The sequence below is a fragment of the Xyrauchen texanus genome, chromosome 22, assembly GCF_025860055.1.
Source record: "Xyrauchen texanus isolate HMW12.3.18 chromosome 22, RBS_HiC_50CHRs, whole genome shotgun sequence".
In the NCBI taxonomy this organism is placed as follows: Eukaryota; Metazoa; Chordata; class Actinopteri; order Cypriniformes; family Catostomidae; genus Xyrauchen; species Xyrauchen texanus.
The window spans coordinates 17,724,776-17,748,818 of record NC_068297.1 but is presented as its reverse complement, the minus strand read 5'-3'; the positions used below and the strand labels follow the sequence as shown (position 1 = coordinate 17,748,818).

The following is a 24,043-nucleotide window of genomic DNA, read 5'->3' as shown; positions in this document are numbered from 1 at the left end:
GCTTCTGTCGGCCTACCTTCTTCCCATAGTGCATCCTGCTGTCATCTCTTCCCCAGGTAAACGATGCACACGCACCCAGCCGTCCACATGATCTTAGAGAAAATGTGATTTATCAGACCAGGCCACCTTCTTCCATTGCTTTCACGGTCCAGTTCTGACAATGACGTGCCCATTGTAGGCCCTTTCTGTGGTGGACAGGGGTCAGCATGGGCACTCTGACCGGTCTGCAGCTACACATCCCTGCATAGTTTTTCCTGCTTCCAACACATGAATTTCAAGAAGTGACTGTTCACTTGCTGCCTAATATATCCCACCCCTTGACAGGCGCAATTGAAATGTATAATAATCAGTGTTATTCACATCACCTGTCAGTTTTTTTAATGTTGTGGCTGATGAATGTATGTGTTGTACACACATTTTAGATTTTTGCTATTCTGTGTATGTGTTGCTTATTTGTGGTACACTGTGGGTTGTGTTTATTGTGTTGTGTATTGTGGTTTTGTATTTTTTGTGTGGTGTTTTAACTCTCCTCAAAAGAGACAGCACACATAATGTCTTAACATCCGGTGAGGTTCTTGTAAAACAACAACAACAAAAACCCCTGTGTTTCACACTCTCATTTCTGCAGGCCAATGACCTGCTCACAGGCCCACCACCAGCGCCACTGTCGAAAGTGTTGATGGGCATTTCTATAATCAGATAGGGCAGCGTGTGAGAAGATCCAACCAGTGTGTGTGTCAAGCCATCATATACAGAGGTTGCTCTTCCACAGCTCACTACTGCAGCTGCTAACACCAGAACTGAGATCAGTCTGAGCTTTTAACACACACTACAGGCTCTAAAGGCCACACTGATCTGAGTTCAGTTGATTCAGAACACTGACGGCAACATTATCATCAGCTGTGCTTTCATCTCAGCTCTATTTGTACACTACACCGCTAGGACGCCCACACAACCACTGAATTAATCCACTGTGTGTGTTGAATAAGGAGGGCTGGATGTTCTGGTGCATTTCCTTTCAAGGCAATGAAGAAAAATGCACGAACACACACACACACACAAATTTACAGAACTGGACAAACTCAGACATCCACAAAACCAAAATCCCCCAGGACAAAACAGCTTGAAAAAAGAGGGGCATAGTATAGGGGGAAGAAGGAAAAGCTGTTTTCTTTTTTCTATTATGTAAGTGGTTAAAGCACACAGCCTGAGGAGCGAAACTACATACAAACACAAACACAGAGATGAGGGGACACAAATCAAATGAGAAGGGAATTTGTGTGGGGAGTGCTCCAAACACCCAACACACACACTCACTTCTTCTCGCTGCTCTAATTGAAGATGTCAGCAGCAGATATCTCCCAATCTATCTCAGCTACTACAGCAAACATTCTCATTAGAGTGGACACTGTGGCATGTCTAAACCCTCTAAATGTTGTTTACAAGAATACCACACCTTCTGTGTGAAAATTTACCATTTCTGATTGGTTCTCAGATTCATGAATAGTCTCCTCCCATTTATCTGATTGGTTGATGACAACCCTCTTGACTCTGACCGTATTTGTGCACCTCTACTAAATCAGTCCAGGTGCAGAACAAAACAACAGCAAAAAGAAAGCTCAAGGGGTTAGATTGAGTATGTGACAAGGAGTTTGTGTTTTGGACTCACATGAAGTTCTCTGGGTATTCGTTAAGGGCCATCTCCATGATGTTGAGAGCATCGTGGAAGTGTTTCTGAGCAGACAGCAGCAAGGCCAGCAGGTGCAGGGAATGAACATCATCCCCCTGCAGTTGTAACGCTTGTCGTACATAACCCAGAGCCTCTGGAATCTACACAAACACACACACAGAGTAGAGAGGCTTTTATCAGATGAGTGTTAAAAACAGGGTTTAACAATCACTCAAATAGAGAGAAAAAGAAGGAGAGGGAGAGAATAATAGATTGACAGGAAAAGAGACAGATAGGGAGAAACCAAGCAGAAGCCCATAGTCTGGTAAAGCATAAGGCACAGTTAAATGCTAAAGACAAAGGCAACCCTGTCCACAAATAAAAGTGAGATTTGGCCTTAATCAAATGAATATAGCCATAAGCACATTTCCACTGATTGCTATAAGGTGCCATCAAGATCAGAATAGATGTAAATTATCCTACCTGTCGAGATACAGCCAGCTGCAATGCCAGGTAGAAAACAGCCAGATGGTCAGTGGGGGATAGACTCTGTGCCCTGAGATATAGAGATTGTTTCATTAGTGTGTTTTCAGTCTGTAGTCCACTGAACACTAAACTCTCTTACATACAGAAAAACCATTCCCCAGTCACCATGTATAATCTGCCTTTCATTTAACAGAACATAAAAACAACCTGAGTAAATATTCAGAAGGTCAGCGGACCACAGGTCTTCATTTAGCCATGAGTTAAAGGTACCAAGAATAGATAGAGAGAGTGAGTGAGTGAGTGAGTGAGAGAGAGAGAGAGAGAGAGAGAGAGAGAAAAGAGACACAGAGATACTTTAGACAGAGTCTGAAACTCACCTCTGGAAAGCACTCAGGGCTTTTTTCTGATACTCTTCCTGCATTCCTCGAAGAGATGCTGTTCAGACAAAATGAGAAGATGTAAGAAAAAGAGAAAGTGTAACCTGTAAAGTTTCAGATAGTTTAAACCTCAAGAAGAAAGGTCTAGCGTATTATAAAAGGGATTAAAGAGAGGGAATATAGTGTTATAGAAAAGGTTTACAGTAGAGTCCTGCACTCCCGTGGGATCCGCAGGACCCAACGCAACAGAGTGCGGCATGGGATAAGTTTTAATTTGCTGAGTATGGATGCGGGCGAATGAAATTACATGTGGGACTCCCACAAAATATGAATATTGAAAAATAAAAGTTTTTCAAACTGGGGCCTGGGGAACCCCAAGGGGCCGATTAAAAATTGAAGAGAATTTTTTTTTTTACATTTAATTCAGAAATCATTAGAATTATTATGATTATTTTATTGTACTGACAGCCATAGTGAGAAATAAAAACAGATATAAAAGTAAATTGGCATATCGTCACCTTCCTAAAATAATGTCCCAAGTTTTTTGTCAAAAAATGACTTAGGACATTATTTTAGAAAGGTGACGATATAACATAATTTTTAAAAATAATTAAAAAAAAAATAATTATCTAAATAAGTGTTGTAATTCACTATTCTCTGTAAAGCTGCTTCGAAACAATATTTATTGCTTAATTGTATACTTTTACAAATGTATTCATATTGTGCTTTTCATAATAAATATTTAAAATATATTTCATATATTTTTTTTATATATATAATTTAAATTGTATTGAAATGTTTTTCTTTGGGTTTTTACATTTAACATTACACCAGCATAAGAAAGATATATAGTCAACTATTGTAACAAAGTCTCTGACTTTCTTGAGTTCTCTCTGAAGGAGGAAGCGGGAACCGGGTGAAAAATCCAACACGACTTTTATTTTGACACTTTTCAAATGTCAACCAAACAAACTGCTTTTCAGCACAACATAAAATGAACGAGCACACAGTCAACGTTGTGCATCTCTCTTCTCTCAGGCAGTCTGGACACCCTTTTTATCCCCCTACAGCTCTCACTGAAACGCAGAACAGGTGTCAATCATTACCTTTCTCCTTCTCCCTCCCACATCACCACAACTACATAATAAGTAGCTAGATAATATTTAAATTTCTTTTGTCTTAAGGACAGTGGCAATATACAAGCAAATGATTTAATCCTGCAAACAAGAAGTCTTTATAAATGTAATCTTTACTACTTTTCTTACAGTACAGAGGGGGTCATCATATTTGGATGTCCTTGGCTTCAAAAACTTCGAAAACCCCTGCTTTATTGCTATCTGTTAACGAAACAAAACTTTATACCATCCATAGATAAATCAGATATTTGGCAACATTAGTGTTAATGAAACGTGTCTCTCTCTCTCAGAAGAAGAAGAAGAAAAAGAGAATAGAGAATTATAGAAGGATTACAGAGAGGGTTTAAAGTGTGTTACAGAAGATAGAGAAAGGGCTTCGATTGTGTTATAGATGGGAGAGAAAGGGTATAATGCATTACAAAGGGATTATATAGTGGTAAATAAATGGTTCAGGATGTGTGATTGAGGGAAGGTAAAGGGGTTTGAGTGTGTTATAGAGTCTTGATCAATGGTATAGAGGATTACAAAGGGATTATAGAGAGGTTATGTAGTGTATTAAAGAGGATACAGAAAGGATATTGAGGATTAAAAGGTTATAAGCAGTGTCCTGCTGCAGATATACTCACCGTCTGTGGCTTTCAGACTGTAGACCAGACCGATAGCCAGATACCCTTTAGCCCTGAATTCAGCCGCCTTCTCACCCATATCAATCACTATTTTAGCAAAGCGCTCACCCTCTTCCAGCTGAAACACATTCAGTTATTTCATTTCATGTTATGGTCATCCCCACCTCACTGATCATAAATGGTCTCGTAAACAGGTCATTTAAAAAAATGGTCTTGTAAAAAGAGTCGTAAATAGGTCTGTAAATTCTCTGATTAAGCCTGCATATATTTCCCATGATTCCGGTTTCATTACCCAATGCAGGTTTCCAATACACAGCTTGACAGCCAGTAGAGGAATAGTGGGATCGTCCGGCTTCAGTCTAATACACTCCTTCAGCACCTTCACTGCTCGAGCCGACTACACACACACACACACACACACACACACACACACACACACACATGTGAATCTTTACAGGAAATACATCCTGTACTACAACTTTTTTTGCAGATGTGCTTTAAACTAGGTTTAACAGAATTTAAATGGAATTTTAAGTCAATTATTGTCAGACTTTAACCTGTTGATAAGTAAATGCACGCACACGGTAGTGAAGTCACTTTGATATAAAATGTACCATCTATAAATTTAATTAATATTAACAAATTATACATCTTTTCAAAGGTCTAAGGGTTCAATATTGATATCCGATCTCTGTTTTACGACAGCAATGCTCCAGAAACAGTAATTGAGTTATTTGTGCTAGGAGTATAAATGAAAACATGCAATATCAAAACAGGACTTCATACCTTTTTTATGAAAACGTGAATGCCAGATGAAATCAGTTCGCCACACTTGGGTCAATTGTCCATGACAAGCGTTTTTGTCCATAAAAGTGATAAATCTGAGAAATATTGATATATTCTCCATTGTTTACATGAGATCTCGCCTGGAAGAACTACCCTTCGTCGTCTTTCTTCAACAAACTATGCAATCTGAGCAGCATTCATGTTGTAAAACTGTATATTATCTTATATATTAGGGTATAGTAAACAAAATGAGCCTGTCTCCAAAGTCTATTTTAAAAATGGGGTGTTTTAGATTATAAAAACATGTTCAGCACAAAATATTTCCAACTTCAGCTTCTCTAACTTTAAAAAATAACAACATATATTAATTCTGATTAATAAAGCCCAAAGCGTCTTCTTTCAAAAGATACTAAAACTGTGTCCATACTCCAAAGGGTCCAGTAAATACAACCATTTAAGTTCAGGTATGTCATTTTCATGGTTTGTGCTCAAAAAGATGGTGCGTATCAACAGGTTAAATGATCTGTTGTGAGCAATATTCCCACTATAATAAATAATCAAAACGTCAGGGCTATTTTTTAACTGTTGGTACGTATACACATGCAAACAAGTCTTTGGTCATTGTGACACATCTTGCTGTGTTTTTAAACTTCTCGCACCATGAGCATTGCATATTTAAAACAACATGTCAAGTTAAAAATTGTGGGTCAACTTTTAAAAACATATTTCAAGAATGCGTTCTGTTCTATACTATTCTATCCAATTGTTTTGAAACAGCAGAACGTGTCCTGCATGAAAGTCCCAAATATGAAACATGTTTGATTGGGGTGGATCCTAATATTCAGGTCTTTCCTTAAACTGACTAGTTGACTGAAGCCCAAAGTACACTTCGGTTAGACGCGTGACACAATTCCATCATCTGCACAGTGCTCAAAAACTGAACGTTCGGTCCGATTACATGCATCTGGAATTATTTGCACTTCTTAGTGGGTCCACAAGGTGGAAACACTCACAATTGAGCTATTGTTTCACAAATAAGTGCAAGAAGAAGTGGATGTGTATGTCAAGAATGCGTATGTGAGGAGGTTCAGGAGATACCTTCATTTGTGTAACTCGAGTCTAAAGGACTATAAAGACATCTTTATAGGTCTAAACTCAGGAAAGAAATAGTCCAGCATCTCATTGCATTTATAGAGTGTATGCGCCAACTACCTGTGTATGCACACGGTCAAATGGAATATACTTTGAAAGGCAAAGCATTTGACTGTTCACATATTGTAAGCATTTGCATCAAAACCAAAGTATACTTTGTGCTTAATCGTTTAGAAAACCCAATGACTCGTTGATTTTGCACATCTTTAGTGGATACACAGGGGGCCGAACATTGAAAACTGACCTTCCCAGCAGCCATAAGAGAGAGAGCGAGCTGGAACCAGAGATGGAACTCTTCAAAGGCGAACTTCATGGCCCTCTCGAGACACTGAGAGGGGACATTAAAATTAACTCAGATAAGAACTGAAACAATCACTGTGAAGAGCCAACATAAACACACATACAACGGTCAAACATAGAGCCACACTGTTGAAGATTAGCCATAGTGTCAGAGGGTTTCTAGCACATCTCTGAGGCATTACAGTTCTTCACACCAGCAACTTAGTAGAAAGTATTTAATTGAACAATTAAATCTATCTAGCAAACAGCCACACAAACACATACACACATAACCCTGCAGAGGCCATGCACATTAAATATGACAGGCTCTTGGGGCCCTGTGCTTGCACATCCACAAAATCAGAATTTAAGACACAGCAGAAAGGCAAACATTACAGCATGATCAACAGATGCTAGGTAGAGAGAAAAATGTGCCCAGGTACACTAATTAAAACATCACAATAAAAACAACACGTTTGTCAAATTCTTGACATGTAATCTTTTGCTGTAGAGTCTACAATGCAGTTCTAGTCTTGCTGCCACAGCAACCACACCAGGAGGTATGAGTGGTGCTGCTGAGGGTGTATTCCTGTATGTTCCCATGGCGACGAGCATGGGCGGGGTCTCACCTCTGAGAGCATCTCGTACTGTCCACGTCGGCCGAGAGCGATGGTCAACAGGTCGTACACCAGCGAGGCACTCTGCAGACTGATGATTCGGTCGTTATTGTGCTCAGGGATTCGGCTTAATACAGCATCTCTGTTAGCCTTCGATAGATGCACACAAATTACTACACACAAATCTTGACATAAAAAATGACATCACTCTCATATAGAATACAAACAATTAATAAAGTGCAATCAGATTAGATATTTGTATCCAATGACTTGAGGAATCATTTCAAAGCCATGTTAACCTGCTCTGTGCCTGCTCAGCCCCTAGCATCAAAGGCAGTCCTGATGCTGCTTTAGTTTTGTATAAATTAAATTGAGCATCAGAGAAACCTTAAACATTGTTGTTGTCACGATAGAGCATACATTTCATAATTTAATTCCATATTTAAAAGTATAATTTCATATTTTAATTCAATTCACATTTCTATATTTATACTTGAGGTCGACCGATTGTAGATTTTGCCGATACGATAACTAAGGTGGGGGAAAAGGCAGATAACCGATTAATCGACCAATAATTTTAAAAAGACTTAGCCTATAGAACTAAAAAAATTCTTAGTCATTCTGTACATTGGAGGGTACAGACATTGAGGTTCCAAAATGAATACAATCCCAAAAGCAAAAATTGCGCAACCGAAATTCCAGTAATAACCAGAAAAATTAAGATTTTGTGCATAATGCAGAACTTTTTACAATAAACAATCCCTAAAGATGCCTGGAATTCTTATTTTGACATTAATGAGACTTGGCTGCATTACAATGCTCTAAAGTATATGTAAGGAGCTTTTTATCACCTTTATATTCACCAGATGAACAGTATTGTATAGTTTATATATATACACACACACAGTAAATATACACTACCTGGCCATAAAAAAAGTCACATACTAATATTTAGTTGAACCGCCTTTAGCTTTGATTAAGGCGTGCATTCGTAATGGCATTGTTTCGACAACTTTATGTAATGTAACAACATTTATTTTCGTCCAGTTACATAAATATTTTGCAGAGATCTTGTATTGATGATGAGAGAGTCGAACCACTTCATAAAGTCTTCTCCAGCACATCCTAAAGACATTCAATGGGGTTAAGGACTCTGTGGTGGCCAATCCATGAACCAATCTTTCACAATTTGAGCCTGATGAATCTTGGCATTGTTGTCCTGGAATATGCTTGTGCCGTCAGTGAACAAAATAATCCATTGATGAGATAACCTGGTCATTCAGAACATTCAGGTAATCAGCTGACTTCATATTATTGCTGCATAGCATTGCTGAGTCTAGACCTGACAAACTGAACCCCAGATCATAACACTGCCTTAAATCCAAACAGCAACTTTGTTTTGGCCAAGCAATGTATGTGTGTGTGTATGTATGTGTATATATATATATATATATATATATATATATATATATATATATATATATATATATATATATAGCGCTTTTAGATATATTTTTCACCAGATGAGGTTTATTAATGAGAATTAAAAAATAAAAGAAACTATCGGTATAGATATTTGCTGATAACACTCATTCTAAAAAGCGACAATCAGCACCGATTAATCAGTAAAACCAATATATCGGTCTACCTCTATATGTTACATTTAAAACATTCATCTCATTACATTATTTGTAATGCATTTGTAATTGCTATGTAAAATTGCTCTGAGCAGGTATAAACAGGCTGTGTAAATACACCTAAATGCCACATCAGCTTCTATGCCACCGTTGCAATGTAAAGATGGCTTTATAGAGGCAAGTGTTGTTGAATGTGATGCTAACTGTTAACATGAGTTGGATTTTGAAGCAGAAATTGAACATGTGTTATAGCAGAGTGTTTAGAGTGTATATCTTGTGCATTATTTACAGTTCATTTCATCATATTCTTAGAATTCATAATTGTTCAATATGAGTTTTATTATGATTAGAAATAAATGGCCCAATAAAGTTAGTTTTTTTAAACTGCCCCTGAAAATATTGTCCCTTAATAAGAAATGTTTATTTCTGGCTCTGCTCTGAGCTGTGGCATAGTTTAACAATTTGTGAGAAAAGCACCAGAGTTTAAAGAAAACTAAAGAAAAGAACAAAAGGGACTATTGACTTACAGTTAAAGACATCTCATACTCACCTGAATTCAACTATGCTGCCTGAGACCAAACTTACGCCATTAACACAAATACTGTGCCAGTGATATAAACATAGAAGTTCAGAAAGTTACAGTTTTACTGTTACTCACCATAGATTCACTGATTAATAACAGGAGTAAGGCCTCCTCTGTGTTCTCCTGTGGACAAAACAAACTACAGATGGAGAGAGAGAGAGAGAGAGAGAGAGAGAGAGAGAGAGAGGCCATCATTAATTTTTCAATTCTGTATCACATACCATAAATGACAAATTTCTATGATTTTTCCCATGTGTGGAAAGCAGAACTCTGTTTACACCTAGTATTAATAAAGTTTCGGGTGAGCTGATCATAACTGGTCAGCCGACCAAGATCGCTGTTTAAACCTGGTATGAACATAAGTCTCAAAAGTGTCTGCTATGGAGCACCTATTGTTACCATAAGACAAAGGTATAATGCATGCATTAAGTACAAGTATATATGCATTAAAAGAGCATGAATATGCAATGCATAATTTAACCATGTGTCCAGAAAAATTTACTATAATCTCCCAAATCAAATAACCTTCCCCAAAAGTTCAGCATGTACTATATACAGTATATACCCCTTTCCAAATTTTCCAATAGTACGATTGCCTTTAAAAACCGTACATAGTTCGCATTTCAAAACCCTTGTTTTGCCACAATGACTGATGACCAGTGAAAAGGCAGTGCTTTGCTGTTTTCAGCGAGGCACCGAGGCATATTAGTGTTTGCACAACAAAGTAGTAGTCATATGCATTTCTGAATTTGGTTTGAATGATCCGATCACAAAATGTTGGACTCGTTTACAGTTGTATGTAGGACTGTTCATTGACAACAGATGTTAACACCAGGTGTAATCTGGGCCTTAGAGATACCACTGCACAGATGTGAAGACAAAGAGAGACAGAGACAACAGAGAAATAGAAGACGATTGACAGAGGACAAAGGGGTGTGTATTACTTCTCTCCTGAGTAGATACGTGGGCGGCGGCTGAGGGCGTAGTCCTTGATTTGAGCGGTGTGTCTAAGCGGGTCGTCCAGGGGGGAGTGGTGAGGGGGGTCTTCCAAGGGGTTCCAGTAACTCTGTTCACACATGCCTCTCAGCAGGATTTCTGCAAGCTGCCTGGCAATAGTCTAAACAAACATATTCACATATGGCTGTAACTTATGAAATTCTGCCTTGAGATTCTATAAAAGCCATGTACACACTGCAAAGTGGGAGTGAAAACTACATATACATGCAGGAGTGATGTATTCACACAATAGGAGTAATTTCCAAAATTACAATGAATGAGTGACATTCGTTATTCTACGGAACACAAACTAGATATTTTGAAGAATATCCCGGTCCCTCTTATCAATACAAAGGCATTGGATAGCGATTCTGTTTTCAAGCTTCAAAAAGAATGCAAAAACACCATTAAAGTAGTTTAGCCCAAAAATCCAAGTTCTAGAGTGAACTCTCATTAAAGTGCAAAGGACGTCAAGATATTCACTCAAAAATGTCCAAAACCTCACCAACATCTATTTAATACCCTTAGAAGACTAGGGATATGATACATGAGTCACATGGGCTAATAATTGTTTAGTTTTTTTGCTTGAAAGTGCCAATGTATTGAAAAAAGGGAGTGGAATTTTCTTTGTGTTCCACAGAAAAAAGAAATTAATGTGGTTTTGGAATGACATTAGGGTGAGAAAATTATGACAAATTTTTTTCCCGTTTTTTTGTGTGGCTGAATTCATTATTTATACCCTTTAATACAAATGCGGTTGTCACTACCTGCATTTTTGGGGAGTGAATTTGGTTGTAGAATGTGGTTGTCACGCCCATAAATAACCAAACCCTGTGTGTACAGAACGGCATAAATGGGATAGTTCACCCAAAACTTCTCTTGTCATTTACTCACTGTCATGCTATCCCAGATGTGTATGACTTTCTTTCTTCAGCAGAACACAAACGAAGATTTTTAGAAGACTATCTCAGCTCTGTCGGTCCATACAATGCAAGTGAATGGTGATCAGACCTTTGTAGCTTCAAAAATCACATATAGGAATCATAGAAGTAATTCATAAGACTCCAGTGGTTAAATCCATATTTTCAGAAGCAATATAATAGGTGTGAGAGAGAAACAGATACAAATTTAAGTCCTTTTTTTAACTTAAAACTTTACTTTCACTTTTACAACTGAAAGTCTCATGTGGTGCCTGTTTAGTTTCACTTTCACATCTGAAATTGAATGTTAAAGTGGAGATTTAGAGTAAAGAAGGGCATAAATATTGTTTTGTTTCTCACCCATACCTATTCTATCACTTTCCGGGATATGGATTTAAACACTGAGTCATATGGATTACTTTTATGTTTCCTTTAAGTGATTTTTGGAGCTACAAAGTTCTGATCACCATTCACTTGCATAGTATGGATCTACTGAGCTGAGACATTTAAAAAAAAAAAACATTGTTTGTGCTCTGCTGAAGAAAGAAAGTCATAAAAACATCTGGGATGGCATGAGGGTGAGTAAATAAGAGAATTTTAATTTTTGTGTGAACTATCCTTTTAAGCATGGACAACAGTTTTGAGCAGCAGTGTGCACATGGCTAGACATGTTCTATGATCACAAAGATACAAACACACACAGCTCACCATACGAAGGTTCTGAGTGGTCCTGGTCTCAACAGCTCTGAGAATCTCTCGGAAGCGGCCAACACCGCGGGTCAGGTTACTGTGGCAATAGGGAAATGGAGAGAAAAAAGATCCATTAATCACCTAGAGAGATTTGAAGAAACCTGATGGGTGACATCAACAAATGTCACATCAACTCCACTCTTTTGTCTCTTCTTTAAACACACACACACACACACACACACACAGAAATCCATCCATCCATGATTCGATGAGCTCTAGCATGAAGCACTCAAACTAAATATTCACTTATCAGTGGACAGGAAATTATTGGGGCCTGTAGGGCATATCGATTACAGGGGTTCTCAATAGTGCAATAAAGCAATAAGACACAAGAGGTGTAACAACACTGTTAAGGCCTTTGCACACCAAAGGCGACACAATTATTAGAAGCGAGTCTCTTTCAGTTCACCTGCTGGATGAGTTGACTGGCAGTATTATCATGTGTACACAGTCTGAGGGGTGATTAGAAAGAATTGAGTGAAAAATAAAAATATTTTAAGTTAAAGCATGTTAGCATTTTGAACAATGCTGATTACATGCCACTGCCAGGCATTCTCTATATACAGTACTTGTGTTAAGTACATTTGTTTAAAACCAGACTGTGTGATGCGCACACATACTGTATAATGACTGTTGTAACAGATGTTGTCAATTTGAACAATACTAAATGTTTCTTATTGCATGTATTTTTACTTGTGTTATACATTCTCTCAAAACCCTGCATGTTTCTAATTAAACATGACAACATTTAAGCTATAAAATGCAAGCAATACAACACATTTCTCATCCAACAATACTCATCTTCAGTCGGACCCATTATTAGATACTTTAAAACTTGCCAACAACTGCATGGCTGTTAATGACTTAACAATTGCACAGAACTAACGATTTTGAGGAGACACCACCAAATATTTGGTATGCAAAGATATTTTGATACAAAGACATATGAACAGTGCACTGCAAGTCACAGCAATACTATTAGTATGATTAAAAATTGGTGAAGAAAAACACTTAAGATCATTAAAGTTGTTTATTAAAAAAGGTGATACAAAGGCATATATGCTGTGAAATATGTTATATTAGAGATATAAGAGAACTCATGTAAGATTAAATGCAAAAGGCAAAAATTGCAGCAATATGGAATATTGGAAAATAAATTAAGTTTTTAAGGCATTTGATGCAAATGAAATACACGTACACACAGCTGGTTCAGGATTTCTTCCTTGAGTTCATTCACCATTTAATGTCAGTGGTCAAATAAAGCTTTCTGTGCTTTAGTCACCTGTTGCGCTGGTTTTGGTAACTGAAGCAGCTCCTGACACATGATCCAAAGCTCTTATTTAATAAGTCAGGGCATTTCATCACCCGGCGAAGAAGAAAAAATCACCATAAAAAAAGCTTCAATCTGTTGCTGCGCAATTTGGAGCTAATGTTCACTCCAGGTGAGAATGGCTCATTAGTAATCCATAGTTTCCATTCAAATTGTTTCTTGTTTTGAGAAATCGCAGCAAAGATTCGCGTTTGGTGTGCAAAGGCCTTAATGGGGTGTTCTTCAGATGACGTGGAGTACCAGTACCCTTATGGTAAAATCACTGTAATGCACAACTTTTGAGTACTTTTGGCAGCAAGACTTATATGATAAAATGCACCAATGTTCTATAAAGTTACATGTATTAATAATCAGAATAAACAATCTTTCATTAAGTAATATAGTTCATTAGCTTAATTGTAGGCTGTTTGATGATGCCAAGCAAAGTAGCATCTTGGCACATTCAAATAGAATTTAATGTCTGAACGATCCATTTTATAATTCACAATTAACACCTATTTGAATGGCGCACAGGCTGTGTGTGTGTGTGTGTGTGTGTGTGTGTTTGGTCATCTGTGTGAGATAGTGTCCTCAATGACTGGGGTCAGTATCAGAATAGCAGAGTTCCCACACTTATTCACAAACTGAAAGCACACGAACACACACAAACATCATTAATGGACATGTGTGTATGTGTATGTGTGTGAGAACATAGCTCAAGGCTGTGGAAGTGTGAGGCATTATGGTGATGCACATTAATGCAGGGTGACTCGGAACAGAAATAATGTTTAAAGAGACAAAGAGATCAAGACAGAGAGAAAGAGAGACAGAAAAAGACAGCAAGTGATAGAACTAGCACATTAAATGGTCCTTTAAAACAGTCTCAGAGTCAGGGCCAGTTCAAAGAATGTCACGTGCATTTAACCGATTTTAAACATAGATTCTCCCTGATTGCAAATGGTGACTAAAGTAAGCAATTTCAGAGTCACTAAACGGAGTTGCAACAATAATCACTGTTTTCAAATAGATCTCTGAAAACCCCTTTTTAGGTGTACAAACGGATGGTCAAAGCTCAAACTCACAATGGTTGGGCTGCTCAAACAAATAGAGCAATGACTAATAGCCCCACAAAGTTAGAGTAGAAATCAACTTACAAATGGCTTATTTATAGTTGTATATTAAAGGGATCGTTCATCCAAAAATGAAAATTCTTTCAGAATTTACTCACCCTAATGCCATCCCAGACGTTTTTATGACTTTCTGTCTTCTGCAGAACACAAACAAAGACTTTGAAAAGAATATCTCAGCTCTGTAGGTCCATACAATGCATGTGAATGGTGATCAGAACTTTGTAGGTGAAAAAACACATTAATCAAACATAAAAGTAATCCATATGACTCCAGTGGTTAAATCTATATCTTCAGAATTTATATAATAGGTGTGGGTGAGAAACAGAACAATATTTAAGTCCTTTATTACTCTAATTCTCCATTTTCACATTCACTTTAAAATGTGAAAGTGAAACTAACAGACACCACATGTGACTTTCAGATGATACATTTTATGATGCCTTTGTGATTTTGGGAGATACAAAAAGGTCTGGCAATCATTCACTTGCATTGTATGGACCTAAAGAGCTGAGAAATTCTTCTAAACATCTATGTTTGTGTTCAGCAGAAGAAAGTCAGTCATACACATCTGGGGTGGTATGTGGGAGAGAAAATGATGGGAGACTTTTTATTTTTGGGTGAACTATAGCTTTAAGCTGGGATACTTAAACAAAAATACAACAAAAGTACATACTTCACATTTACAGTGTTCTGACAGCACAAAGAGAGCAGACAGTTCAAGACAGAAGTTTACATATAACATAGCCAAATATATTTAAATTCAGTTTTTCACAATTCTTGACATTTAATCATAGAAAACATTCCCTGTCTTAGTTCAGATAGGATCACTACTTTATTTTAAGAATGTGAATGAGTTGAGGGCCTGGGTAGCTCAGTGAGCATTGACAACCACACCTGGAGTTGCGAGTTTGAATCCAGGGTGTGCTGAGTGGATTCAGACTTCTGAGTGCATTACGAGGACCTACTAAGTAGTAGGTCCTCGTAAGTTCTTTGGCTAGTTCTTTCGTAGTTCTTTGGCTTGCAAGCCTCACCCTTTTTACTCCAAACATAATGATGGTCATTATGGCTAAACAGTTAAATTTTTGTTTCATTAAACAGGATGACATTTCTCCAAAAATTAAGATCTTTGTCCCCATGTGCACTTGCAAACTGTAGTCTGGCTTTTTTATGGCGGTTTTGGAGTAGTGGCTACTTCCTGACTCGTTTTAATGTGGATATAGATACTTGTCTACCGTTTTCCACCAGCATCTTCCCAAGGTCCTGCTTTGCTGTTGTTCTGGGACTGATCTGCACTTTTCGCACCAAACTACGTTCATCTCTAGGAGATAGAATGCATCTCCTTCCTGAGCGGTATGATGGCTGCGTGGACCCATGGTGTTTATACTTGTGTACTGTTGATACATGATACATGACCCACAATGCACCATATTTCATCTTATCATATTTCACTCATTACATTACAAGAACTGACAGGTGCTCCACCTCGTTTCATATGGAAGGTCTGTACCATACAAATATATAATGATGGATTGGAGGGTTTTTCATAAACATAAGCTAATAGTCATGTTTGTAAGGCCATACATTTCACAGTAGTGGCACCATCTGGCTGTAAAACAGATAATAGTACCTCAAGTTAGGAGACACTTTGCAGTACACAGTCCAGGTTCTCTTCAACTCTATCATTCTCTCCTCTGAATTTATTTAAATGAAAGGTAGATAACTGACTAGACTGCCTGTTTTTTTGTTCATCTACTGTACAGTAAATGTTTACATTTAGCATGCCTAACAACGTAAACTAAATCAAACTTCAGCTGACAGAAAATTTCTCAATAAAACACTTTACACTGTGTTCTCAAACTATACACTGCGATCTATTGTATGAATTTTCATTGTGTACTGTAGTATCTTCTCAAATGGAACAATAACGTTTTTACTACAAATGAAGCATTTGCTGTTTTTCCGTTGCAGAAATGACGTTTTAAATGCAAGCAATGCATTGCCACTTAAACAATGTACATATTGATACAGTGAGGGGTGATGGTAAAGCACTCAATTCACATTTACAAAATGCTGTCTTCACTGAAGTTTCAGTAGTTGCCATATTCACATAATAATTACAATTGTTTTGTCAGGCCATCATTACAGCCATGTAACCCTGCCACTTCTGCTACACTGGTGGCCAAATCTGTACAATTGGAATATTGTACAGATTTTACTGTTTTGGAAGGAAATTGGTCCTTAAATTCACCAAAGTGGCATTCAACCGGTCACAAATTATAGTCAGGACATTACTGATGTAAAAAAACTATTTGAAAAAGTCACTTATTTATCAAATCTAGACAGGCCCATTAACCAGCTCTGACTGGGGGACCCCGAGGTGTTCCACGGCCAGTGTGGAGATGTAATCTCTCCACCTAGTCCTGGCTCTTCCCCGAGGCCTCCTCCCAGCTGGACGTGCCTGAAACACCTCCCTAGGGAGGCACACAGGGGGCATCCTTACCAGATGCCCAAACCACCTCAACTGGCTCCTTTCAACACAAAGGAGCAACAGTTCTACTCCGAGCTCCTCACGGATGACTGAGCTCCTCACCCTATCTCAGGGAAGAAGCCCGCCACCCTTCTGAGGCAACCCATTTCAGCCGCTTGTACTCGTGACCTAGTTCTTTCGGTCATGACCCAGCCTTCAAGACCATACTGTAGGTGAGGGTAGGAACGAAATTTGACCGGAAAATTCCAGCTCAGCTCTCTTTTCGTGACAACGGTTCCATAGAGCGAGTGCAATACTGCCCCCTCTGCCCCGATTCTCCAACCTCCCGCTCCATTGTCCCCTCACTCGTAAACAAGACCCCGAGTTACTTGAACTCCTTCACTTGGGACAATACCTCCTTCCCTACCCGGAGTACATTTATTATTGCAAATTTACATTTTTAATATTGTTTTTTAAAAAAATAAAAATATTTTGTGACAGGGCTAGTGAAAAAGTTGACAGGGCAAGTAAAAATCAAGAAGATCTGGCCAGCAGAAAACATTCTCTTTCTCTAGCTCATTTTCTCTTTGTCTCTGTGTGGAGCTGCTACTGTAATGCGAAGACACTATTCTATGTGAAGAGAGTGGAGGGATACGTACGAGTAGTCATTATACACATGGCTCCATGGTGAAAAGGCCAAGGTGCAGGGGGGAAGAGTTTGACATCAGAACACACATAGGATGAGACACACACAAACATACACCAGCTGAAAACTAATGAAGGGTTAATGAATCAGTGTAAAATAAAACATTAGGCACAAAGACAGGCAAAGAGTTAGTGTACAGACAGAAAGCCCAGCAGATTCCTAAAAAACTACTCATGAGTAAAGGAAGGATGAACGTAAACAACTCAGATCCAGTTGTCCCAGGTTAAAATCTCTCAAAAGGACACTTGAATGGTCTGTGAATCGTAATTGTGCGCTTTTACTAAAAATATAAACTATGGCTGAACGATTTGGACCAAAAAAATTTAATTGCGAATATTTTGAAACTGCGATTTGAATATTAACATAATTTGGGTTAACGTGATTCACATCACATTCACATTGTATCTGCTTTGTGATAGGGTCTCAGACCACTTTTCACTACTATTTTTTGGAACTCTTCAGGTAGGTTCAGGATCTAGCAGCTGCTGCAGTCGCAAGGTCTAGCAGCTTTCTCTAGCAGCTCAGTACCTCAGAACAGAATGAGCCCCCCAATCCGACTGACAAAAAACAAACAGTGCAGTCGCCATTTGCTTCCCTGTCTACAGGCACTTGTTTATCTTCAGTCGGTTCGGGGGGCTTGTTCTGTTTACTGCATCGTGGTTAACAGCTCCCTTCCATCATGCACACATGAGGAGGGCCGCGCTATGCTCTTTAACTGCAGCAGTGACAAGTGACCATTAACTTCTGAACCGCTTTGCTTCCCTTTCTTTTCATAGAGCACATGAACTGCTCATAACTCTGATCAATAACCGTCCCAATGACAGGCTGTCTAACATCACCTTCGAGTGGCACGTGGGAGAGGGGGTGTGTCTTAAAACTCACACACACACACACACACACACACGAAATGAAGAGTTCACTAGATGCTCCCACGAGCCAACTGTCTAATGGCATTTTCAGTTGTCAATTTCAATTGTCAAATGGAGGAAGAAAAGTAACTGTCAAATGAATAATGAAAAACAATTGCCAAATTTTTAAAAATAAATGCAATTTAAAAGGCGCATTTAAAAATAACTTATTAATGTGTTATTTTATTGATACATTTAATTGTATTTTAAACATTATTTAAATACATGATTTATTAAAGGTGCTGTAAGCGATTACTTCATGGAAATGAATGCAAAAAAATGGTCCTACTCTGAAAGATATTAATAAAATAAGTGTCCTGAGATATCTCACCAATCTCTGTGGCAGCTCTAGACTCTGTAAACAGCAAACAAAAATGTGTCCATGGGCCGTGGTCTCTGACACTTTCTGCCTGTCAATCATTATTGCTGTTCTCATAGTATTGTAGTTGCAGCAAATTATTGAGCCTTAAATGCCATTTTTATGGCATGTTTTTCATAACAGTTGTCAGTTGTCATACTACCTCATGTAATGTTATCCTTGCTTTAATATGATTAATTTTTTATTACTCTTTTAAATCGCTTATCATGCATGTTGTTACCATTGCAATTATTATTATTAAACTCATGTTTGGTATTTATGAGGTCCATAGTAAATTTCCATAATATTGATGTTGGGTAAAATTCTATAACTTTGCATTGCATTGTTGCAATCAAAGTTTAGGCCTGAAATACCTTTAGTCAGAGCAGGAAACTAAGGAAAATCACGTAACAAGAGAACAATATGCTAATTAACTTGAGATTCACATTACATTAACATTGATAGGGTCTCTGTTGAGGGCACTGTTTTGCTGCTGTTGTTTTTGACAACAGTTTCAGCTTGTGTCGGTCTCAGTAAACTTGTTTGGTTTCTTTGAAGGGTGGTGTTTTTGAAATAGGGGCTGTGGCTAATCCAACAGCTCAGCTTGTGGAAATTCTAGAATGGCCAAAATTACTTACAGCACCTTTAATGTGCAATTTAATTGTTAAATATTATAATTTATTTAAACATGAATTAAATACATTTAAATGTGTCTATTTATTTGTCCACTTACATATTGGTTTATTTTTTCAAGTTTTTATTTACAAATTAATAGATTGATCATTTATTTCTTCATTATTTTAAAATTGGCACTCCCCAGCTTCCACACAAGGAATACATTTGTTTATATTTGAGCTCACAATGGCTGTTTACTGCAGAGAAATGTTCACATCCACACTTCTGACCAAAAAAAACCTAGTGTTATGGGGGTTACTTTAGGTTTGGTTAGTAACTTTTAGCAGCCAGGCATTCTTGTAAACATGAGAAATGTGCAATTAGTGAAACTGGAGCTCAGTATATTTAACATGCTAAGCTCATCAGCCTATGAGGCCTTTGCGGTTTAATAATCGTACTACCTCATATCGCAATTTAAATTTTGTTATGATTAATTCGTTCAGTCCAAATATAAACACACCAAGAAATGCACTCACCCTTTTTTGAAAAGGATAACATGGGCCCTCTGAAGTCCAGTTTCCAGGAAGTAGCCCAGTTCCTGTTCCTGTGTGACTGGGCCGGGCTTTGGACTGCGGTTCTGAATGCCAGCACTGAGGGCCTAAAGACAGGATATGTCATCAATTAATAAAGCCAAAGATTACTATAAAAATCTCAAGCTTGCATAGCTTCCACTTCCTGTTAATCATTTAGCAAATACAAACCACACCATCAAAAGAAGCAAAGTCACACTTGTTTGCTATATTTACCAAAATATAAAACAAGCACTTTGAAAAGGATGTTAGTTTGGAGGGTGCGAGTATCCACAGTGTGAAGGTCAAACGTAAAACTTCGACTGCACCCGAAAGATGCAGCGTCAACACTGCAGCAGAACACAAGCATTGCCTTTCTCCTCTCCATCACTCACTCTCGTTCTCTCTTTCCATCTCTCTACTCTCCCTCCCCTCTCCAACAGCATTAAAACACTTGCAGTAAATACTGAACACCATGCTGCGGGAAGATATTCACTATGTGTGGAACTATTACGAACAGACCGAATGAGGGTGAAATCATTCGACAGAAGAAAGAGACGGCTCTTGTCCTGAAAGACAATATTCTAGGTGAACTTTGACCTGTCAAAGGCTTTGATTGTAAGTTAAAATTCACAGGTAGGACAGGAAGAGATTAGTCTCGCGGTTGGCTGCTCCTCACTCTGACCCTCTGCAGCATTACAGTGCAAATCTGTGCTCTGCTAAAAAGCAAATGTACATTTCCACTGTCCATCAGAAACCGACAGGGAGAAATAATCAACAGACAGCTACATTAACACATAAAATAACCTCTGGGTCCATACTGATTGTTGTATGCAAAAAATACTATAAATTAAAATTTAACTAAAAGTCAGTATGAAGGGGCCCTAGTTCAATAGACGTATCCTCATGTTTGCAATTTCAAGATTTAAGAGATTTAAAGCAACACATAAAGACTGTATAAAGAAAGGTTTATGGTTAGAGACTATGAATCCCAATCCAACAAAACATTGGAGTCATGCAGCTTGCTGAAAGGAATTCAGAATCAACCTACCTATACAGTTGCAACACTGTAGCTGAACCAATCAAATCTTATATTAAGAATTAGAGCTGATTTCTGTTAATTGAATTTACATGAAAATTCTTAATTTGGGTATATCAACTGCATGGCCCATTCTGTTGGCTACACATCCAAAACTGTATTCCTGAATTAATTTAATGCTGTTTTATTGCTGAATTATAATTACTGCCATTTTAAACATCAGTAAATCAAGACTAGTTGCCTTGTCTGTGATTTGTTACCATGCTCAACCGCTGCAAAATCATATATTAAATAGACAATGAAATAGAACATTTGGATGCAACATGAGTAGATGTGGATTGCTATAATTGACACTTTTTCATGATTAGTTAATTGTTGCATCTGTTATTGCAATCTTTATTATGTATTTGATTAATTGTGCACCCCTATTAATAATCTTCAGTAAAGTAAGGTGTTTGCTAGAATTGTGCTACTAAATAAGGCGTAAATGTGTCATCACAGTCTGTAAAAAGGGTCCATTCTAAGATCTCAGCGATTGGAATGCGGATCTATCTGACATCAACACAGTGAAGAAGCCTGTGTCTTTTTGCATAAAAAAGTTTTAAAGCAAGATTTCCCCTTACCTAAGGGTTAGGGGGTGTTGCATATAATCCCTTAAATCATTATTTTAGGCAAGGGAAACCGTTAAGGGATTTATTACAGTGATAAAACAGGTTTACCATAATAAAACTCTACTTTTACCATGGACACAACATGTCCCTACCAACTTTCAGAAGTTTGGAAATATCCTGACGAAAACTTGAGCAATTTTACCACTTAGAAAATCATTTTTTATAATAGTTTTAATGACTATTAAAGTTTCCCTGTGTCATTATTTATGTGTTCATTATTGTCCGACCTCTTCTGAAGCAGCGTTTAAACGGTATTGTCACATGGCACCTGTTAAGGCCCAGGTATACTTTGTTTTGGCGCGTTCCAGGTCGACCATGTTGCATTTGTGAGTATACTCTTCTGACCGTAAGTGGATACAAACGCGTTTGACACATGCCCACTACAAATTCTTTGTGATACCCTTTAAGTACAGTTGATAGCAGGTGCATGCGTCAGCGATGCGCACTGCCGAAGACAGCGTGCGCGGGTCAACAAAAATCTTTCCTGTGTAAGTAAAAAAAAAATTTTAATTCCTGAATTTTGCATGTGGATAAATTAGGACACAGGTAAGCACCCTCTTGAGAAAGAGACCTTTGAATTTGAAAGACTAGGCCAGGTAAGAGGTGTTAAAAGATGCTAGTATAACTGTGCAGAGAACTGATTGCCAGCCCAAATTAAGAATTTCAGTGGTGGACAGTACAGCTGTCAGATATACTGTGTGTATATATATATATATATATATATATATATAATATTTGTGAAATATCACACAAATTAACATGCAATATGATTTTTAATATATCCATTAGTCCAGTTGCAAAGAGCAGAAAATACTAGGGACACTTCGCCCTCTTAACTATTTCCCATACTATGTGGCGGTTAAATCAGCACTAAGATGGTCTAAAGGGTTCTCCCTAATGCGGAAATTCACCTTCGCACACTGTACTCTTCAACTGGTTCTATAAACTTGGTCATTTCTTCATTTTTAGAAATCTTGTATCTACAATCTCTTAACCTACACTTAAGGTGGTTTTCCTAACTGTAAGAAATACTTTATACAACACTTAACGGTTTTAAAGGGCAGACTTAAATAAACAAATAAATATTTATGGGAAATTGTAAATGATTGTTGCGTTTCACCTATAAAAGCCCTTAAGTAACACTTAAGGGTTATTTTCTAAAACACCCTTAAGTTCAAGAGAAACTTAGGAGACAATTACACTTCAGGGACTTTATGCAACCAGGCACTGGTCTTTATCAGCATCATGTTCCCATGAAACAGGAAAGTCAAATTACCTTTTCAACTTCCTGAAGATAGAGCAAAGCAATGTCTCCAGACTTCTCATAACAAGTGATGATCTCCTGGTCTCGGTCTCGATTGGAAAGCAATGGGGAAGCTGCAGATGCCTTCTCCAGGCAAAGACCTACAGACAAACAACAACAACACAAAAATGACTTACACAAGCCAACAGCAAGAAAGCACACAAGGCTGTCCTAACTGCCAGATTCACAGGGATATTCATACCTTATGATAGTTAATTTGTACTTCGGTTTTATATAAATATAAAAGTCACACTGTTGCTCTGTGGTGCTATCATAACTTTGCTCTGTTAATTTGAGCATGCCGAACAGCCCAGATAGCAACATTGACTCAACCAATGGCGTGAGTTTGGGGCAGGACTTTCTGTTTATCCAACATATGGTGCATGAGGGGAGTATACAAGAAACCTGTTTGAAATAATCAGTATTTTGTTTGGTGAAACTAGTGGCACAGAAATTACACACTTCCACTTTAAACTGAATGTCACATGCTTCATTCTTTTAACTCCAGGTTGTTTTCTTCGTTGCTTCTGGACAGTAGAAATGATACACTGAAATATAAATGTGTGAAAAAAATCAAAGCCAGAAAAGCTTTTAATGTTTTAGCATGAGCTGATATCTGTTCCACTGACAGATCCCGTTGCCTTGTCTGGGTCAGCTGAGAACCAAACAGTGTGGTACAGGCACAAGCGCGGCTCCTTAGAGATGTCATACAATCTGTGGCCAATCTTTGCCTTCTGGCTTCAGCTTCTAAAGCCAAATCTTAAATCCCTCACAGTATGAGAACAACAGGCCAGACCCAGTGCTCAAGTGGCCAGTGAACATGATGAGAGTTGTTTGTTTGGCTGGTGTTAGTATTGGGTTCTCTGCACAGATAAAGTTTTCATGACAGTACTGCTGTGTGACAGGAAACAGAAACTGTAACCCTCCTAACTACTTTTCAAACCACATTAATAA

At 37.9% G+C, this 24,043-nt stretch overlaps 1 protein-coding gene across 4 annotated transcripts in view; it reads right to left on the bottom strand.

Moving 5' to 3' along the window:
• LOC127662096 (tetratricopeptide repeat protein 7B-like) overlaps positions 1-24,043 on the bottom strand; it is a 67,631-nt gene that overhangs the window by 29,352 nt on the left and 14,236 nt on the right. For 2 of the 4 annotated variants that reach the window (XM_052153069.1, XM_052153071.1), the window contains exons 4-16: positions 23,063-23,190; positions 20,044-20,165; positions 17,580-17,600; positions 11,973-12,051; positions 10,293-10,465; positions 9,424-9,487; positions 7,141-7,278; positions 6,477-6,560; positions 4,587-4,691; positions 4,295-4,412; positions 2,533-2,590; positions 2,153-2,225; positions 1,670-1,830 (exon numbers count right to left, since the gene is read on the bottom strand). In XM_052153069.1, the coding sequence (XP_052009029.1) occupies positions 1,670-1,830; positions 2,153-2,225; positions 2,533-2,590; positions 4,295-4,412; positions 4,587-4,691; positions 6,477-6,560; positions 7,141-7,278; positions 9,424-9,487; positions 10,293-10,465; positions 11,973-12,051; positions 17,580-17,600; positions 20,044-20,165; positions 23,063-23,190 (1,324 nt within the window). The remainder of the gene's footprint in view (positions 1-1,669; positions 1,831-2,152; positions 2,226-2,532; positions 2,591-4,294; positions 4,413-4,586; positions 4,692-6,476; positions 6,561-7,140; positions 7,279-9,423; positions 9,488-10,292; positions 10,466-11,972; positions 12,052-17,579; positions 17,601-20,043; positions 20,166-23,062; positions 23,191-24,043) is intronic. The other 2 variants (XM_052153070.1, XM_052153072.1) reach the window with 1 other exon arrangement.